This window comes from Mytilus edulis, chromosome 5 (genome assembly GCF_963676685.1).
Source record: "Mytilus edulis chromosome 5, xbMytEdul2.2, whole genome shotgun sequence".
Lineage (NCBI taxonomy): Eukaryota > Metazoa > Mollusca > Bivalvia > Mytilida > Mytilidae > Mytilus > Mytilus edulis.
The window spans coordinates 35,478,097-35,484,096 of NC_092348.1; the positions used below are offsets into that span (position 1 = coordinate 35,478,097).

Here is a 6,000-nt window from a genome sequence, read left to right on the forward strand (position 1 = left end):
CATTGTATTCTAATGTTCTAGCAAACACTGATTTTTAATTCTATATCACACGAATGCTTAAAAACTTTATGAAACTTCTCCTCATATCACCAATTTAAAGAGAAATATTACTTACGGTCAAGTTACAGAAAATGGGCTATGTCACAGATTTCAGTTAAATTTTGCATACAACTCTGGCACGATGAACTTCGAATGAAAATTGAAAAAATAATGCATTTATCTCATTTATCATTTAAAATATTACTGATTGAGTTCTTACAAAATTGGTGAACATTTGTATAGAAAGCACATAAAATCGGCATAAAACCTTCAAACATTTGTCTTAAAATTGCTAAATCTGTAATTCTACTCCATAGATTTTTCTTTAAAAACTATATGTTGTTGATACATTAATTTCCGTTATAATGATGCAAAATAAAGATAAGGTTACCGACTTCGTTTTTTACGGTATACATCATTCAAAGTTGTGTTCTTTGTGAAAAAATCCAATAAAACGTCAAAATAATCGTAACGTCGTCGCTTTTCAGACCGTAAAACGTTGATTTTTGACGTTTTTCACTACCAACAAGGTAAAAAATGGATTATTAGACAAAAAACGAAGTCGGTGACCATATGATTATTTTATAATTTTATATCATTAAAACAGAAATGTATGTGTCAACAACATATAGTTTTTAAAGAAAAATCTATGGAGTAGAATAAGAGAATTGGTGATATTAAGACAAATTTTATATGTTTTTTTTCGCCGATTTTATGTGCTTTCTATACAAAAAATCACCCATATTAAAAGAAATCAATCTGCAATATTTCTGATAATAAAAGAGATGAATGCTTTATTTTTTCGATTTTCAGTTGTAGTTCACCGAGCCAAGTTTGTATGCAAAATTTTTGCAAAATCTGCGACATAGCCCATTTACTGTTCTTTGACCTTACCCAAGATTCGCTTCAAAAAATAAATGCCATTCGCAAAAATCGAAAAGGCTCTTATCACCCTCTGAATAAACGGAATGCTTATGGCTGATAATAAATCATATCGACAATAATTCCGTTCCCCGTGTTCATCGGAAATCATTCGCATTTCTGTCGACAAATACAATAAGATAAAGATATGAAACGATCACACATACTAAAATGAATACGAATAAAATTCAGAAAATTCGTACTTTAAAACATGTATTTCCTACACCCGAGAATACAAATTTATAATCGTTTCTTTCTTTTTTCTTCTTTTAATTTAATATGTGAAGAGAAATAAGCAAGTACAGTTCTAAGATGAAACTTACCATTGTGTTTCCATATGAAGACTGCCAGGGCAGTAAATATAAATAAAAGGACAACTCCTGTTAGTACAAGAGCTGGACATACTCGTCTTATTTTGTCTTTGGTTCCATTAGATTTAGAATTTTCTTTAGTTTTTGAGGGTATAGTCTCAGTTCGTCGATGTGATTTATTTACTTCAGCATTCTCTTTCATGATACACTGGGTTTGTTCCGTGTCTTCATTGAAATAGTAAGATTCCACTGTATTCGAATGGTCAAATGTACACGTTTTTTTGTCATTTTCGCTCACTTTTCTGACATGATTTAAATTGGTCTCACTGTAATCAACATTTCCATCAATAGCTCTAAAATTTTTTCCATCCATATCCGCAGTTTTATGTTGTTAAAAATTGAAATTCCTCTTGTTTTGAAATTGTCATCTTAATTTTATGGTTAATATACATTGAAATTGAATTACATTTACGATTGATACATATTGATACTGACTTTATATTTGGACACAGAACGTCATGGCTGATAAATACTAACGTCACGCTAGTTGTGATACAAAAAAGGTTTGACAGAAAATTATTGTCAAACTAAAAGTTAAACGAAGCTGACTTGAACTCTCATCAATTGACGTATATGTACCATATATAATTATAAGGCCAGTTGAGATACGTAATCAGTTACTACATCTTTACTTAAAAAGCTACATAAACGCGTTGGTACTAATGCACTAAACGTGAACCGGAAAATATAGTCATTTCATCGTCCGTTGCGATCCATAAAGGAGGGTATGTTTGATATATTGTACTTAGATAAGTGTTTTAATTTATTTGTAATGTGTTTTTGTTAAATTTACAATTTATGTTGAAGTCACGAATCCTGTAGGACCTATTCACCTATATCGTATTTAACTCACGGGGTTAAAAAAGAAAGATGTCAAATCCGCAAGCATTCGAATATTAAGAAGTATATCATATACGTATCTATAATTGTTTTTAATGACATGCAATAAACATTTTAAAATGCTCTACATATTGCTTTAAAATACAATATTTACATTTTCATTTTATTGAGCACAACTTTGCACCGAAAGACATCATTAGCCAAAACGAATTAAGATGCATGTAATATAGGTACGCCACAGACAGTTTCGGTTTTGGTCAAAGACTTCTTTCGAACATGTTTTTTTTCCCTCCCAACATCTGCCAATATCTGTCAAAATTGCAACTTTGACCAATCTAAAGGTATTTAAGATTTGTTAAAAAAAAATCTGCAGAAATATTTAAATGATAAAACCTGAAAGTAAATGTATACAAATCTATGATAATGTGAATTTAATGGAATATTGATGGACTTTTAAAAAAAAGTCTAAGGTGTGGTTAAAAGTCTGGTCTGGTATTTTTTTCATGGAAGTAGGAATTTAAGCACACATTAATAAAAAATTGATAATGGAAATTAAAATGTGTCAAAGAGACAGCAACCCGACCAAAGAGGAGATAACAACCGAAGCCACTAGTTTTGAGTACAGCGAGAAAATCCCAGAACCGGAAGCGTGGCCCTTAAACAACAATATATACTAGTTCAGTGATAATGGACGTCATACTAAACTCCGAAATATATAAAAGAACCCAAAGTTAATAATCATACACGACTAACAAAGGCAAGAGGCTCCTGACGTGGGACAGCCGCAAAAATGCGGCAGGGTTAAACATATTTTTTGAGATATTGAAATTATAACATCTGCTTTTGGTGTGAAACATTAACATCAGACGTGTTCAAGATATCATGCTATCTCTTGATGCAGGTAATATATAACAGGCTTCAACCAATAACAGAAGATATATTTTAGAGTTAAACACATGTTTCTGATTTGTTTTTTTCTATCGATTTATGAGTTTTGATCCCTCAGTTTTAGTTTGTAACCCGGATTTGGTTTTTTTTTTTTGGATTAATGAATGTTGAACAGCGGTATACTACTGTTGCCTTTATCTAGAAGTTATAATCATGCAGATATGTGTACTAAGAATATGAATGTATTCGGAATTTGATATTTAAAAACTACATACAGTTTCATAACTTTATTTATTTACTCGAATTCAATGTCCAAAAGGGTATCATCAGTTCGGTATAGTGTACTGCTGTACCTACATACAATTATTAATGTGATAATTGTTCTATCAACTTACTATTCATAAAATGATAATTTAGACAAAACAGTAAAGTTTTTCCATTATACCGGCAAAAGTATCTTAAGCCAGATTCGGCCCAATTTGATTTTGATTTTGATTGTTTATAAGGGTTTTGAACTTCGAAATAACCAGTGTTTGTCTTGAATCTGTATTTATTGGAAACCCCCTTATGAATCTGATTAAAGTAAAACTATTATATCCTTCATAACTTTTTTCATTGATAAATTACCATTGACAAAATATCAACATTTAATAAGCATTATTTATCATTGGAAATCGTAGACGCAAAAATGAAACTCTCCATCTCCAATTCATTAGCTATTTAAAGAGTTGTCTCCCGTTTAAACACAGATGGATCAATTCATACAAATTCTATTCACAAATACGAAGTCGGAATCTGATATTACTTTTTGAGTGAACGCGGTGATTATGGATGATATCTTATATCTTTCATGAATGTGACCTACCGAATTAGACTATTTACCGGATTTGTTATAACATGAGCAACACGACTGGTGCCACATGTGGAGCAGGATCTGCTTTCCCTTCCGGAGCACCTAAGATCAGCCCCAGTTTTGGTGGGGTTGTGATGCTTATTCTTTAGATTTCTATTTTATGTAATGCGTAATATTGTTTGTCTGTTTTTCTTTTTCATTTTTAGCCATGGCGTTGTCAGTTTATTTTCGATTTATGAGTTTGACTGTCCCTCTAGTATCTTTCGTCCCTCTTTTATACCGTGTTTATTAATTCAAGCTGTAATTTGTTTTCTTTTTCTTTCGAAATTCTCTGCTTACGGAAATCATTCAATGACTAAATCTTTAAATTAAAGTTATGAAAATTTGACGTATCAGCTAAAATACAAATCATATTTCAATTATTGCATACGTTCGAAAGTACAAACATATTAATTTCTTTTTAAACAATAAAGAGACATCAATTTTTAAATTACAGATCTAATATGGAACTCACCAGTGTACTTTGCTATGACGACTGCCAGAGTTATACAGATAAACAAAACGAGTATAACTGCTATAATGACTTTCACTAGAGAAAAACGTCTTTTCTTTGCCGTTGATCTGTTGGATTGCTGATTTTCTGTTTTCTTCAAGGGTATAGTCTCAGCATGGTATTTTGATTCATCTTCTTGAGCATTTAACTCTTGTATAGTACAGTTTGATAGGTTCGTCTCCTCATTGACATTGTCAGACCTACTTATATCATTTGATTGATGGCTAATGATCACACTCTGGTCTTTTTCTTTTACTTCACTTACAGGATTAAAGTTCATTTTACTAGAGTTATCATTTACATTGATAGTTTTGGATTCTGTTCTATCCATATTCGCAGTTTATGTTTTGTTAAAAATTGAAATTCCTCTACTATTGAAATAGTCAACTAAATCTTATAATAATATAGCAAATTAAAACTGAACAACATTTAAATGTGTTACTTCATCGCCGATAAACACAAACCTTTTCGGTAGGGTGATACATATCTTTTTTTTCATTTTTGTAAGTTTGTTCTCATTAAAATATATTATGTGAATAAAACCACAAAGAACACCTATTTACCTGGTTATACAGCTTTAGTTGAAAAACAGGTTAGACTAGATAATTATTTTTAAAACTGTTTAAGGTTAAAACTACATGTATCTAGCTGACTGGAACAGTCATTGACTGAACTATAATAATATAGTTATAACAGAAAATAAGATGAGATAAACAATCGGTTAAAATATTTAGAGTTCCGAATCCCATACTTGAACTTCATGTAACATTGTAATATTTTATTCGTGCAATTTTTCATTAATAAATACTGTTTAAACAGCTACTTTTACTCTCCGGTTAGTATGCACTATACTTAAACCTAAAAATATGATCAAGTTCTCGTCCGGTGCGCTTAATATCGCGAGATTTGAATGATCATATATTGTACTTAGGTGTTTTTTTCTTCTTCTTCTTAAGGATGTTTGCTCCCCCATTTTTTGACTTTTTGCCAGATTTTCGGAATCCTCTGGTTTTATCTGAGCGTCACTGATGAGTCTTATGTAGACGAAACGCGCGTCTGGCGTATAAAATTATAATCCTGGTACTTTTGATAACTATTTATCTATGTATTGTCATTAAAAAAACTTGCCCACTAACCCCTACTTTTCTTTTGATAATTTTATAACATATAATTTAAAAAGCCATATTTAAAAATCTTATGAAATCCTTGTTATTTTTTCATAGTTTTTTAAACAAAAAAGGTGCCAATGTTAAGTGAAAGAAAAATCTAGAGAGAATTATTTCCCGCCAAATTTTCAGCGGCTTATATCTCGAAATCAAGCACACGGACCCTCCATTTTTTTCTGCTTTTTTAGTTTCTTTATTCATATACTTTGAATTTAAAACAGTCTTTTAAAAAGCTTGTTATTTTTAAATAGAGTAGCGAACATCCTTAAAGAAGCTAAATATGATAAGAAAATTTTCCCTTATCCTGTATTTGTTTTATTTACAGGGTTAAGTGGAAAGTTGTTACGGAACCTTATAATATAATTATCG

The 6,000-nt window shown here is 30.8% G+C and overlaps 1 protein-coding gene across 2 annotated transcripts in view; it reads right to left on the reverse strand.

Annotated features, from left to right (window-relative positions):
- LOC139523530 (arylsulfatase B-like) overlaps positions 1–4,925 on the reverse strand; it is a 28,671-nt gene extending 23,746 nt beyond the window's left edge. The window contains exon 1 of one of the 2 annotated variants that reach the window (XM_071317626.1): positions 4,427–4,925. In XM_071317626.1, the coding sequence (XP_071173727.1) occupies positions 4,427–4,796 (370 nt within the window). In that variant the 5' untranslated portion in view covers positions 4,797–4,925. Of the gene's footprint in view, positions 1–1,283; positions 2,075–4,426 lie in introns of those variants that run through there. The other variant, XM_071317627.1, reaches the window with a different exon arrangement.
- Positions 4,926–6,000: the final 1,075 nt, after the last annotated feature.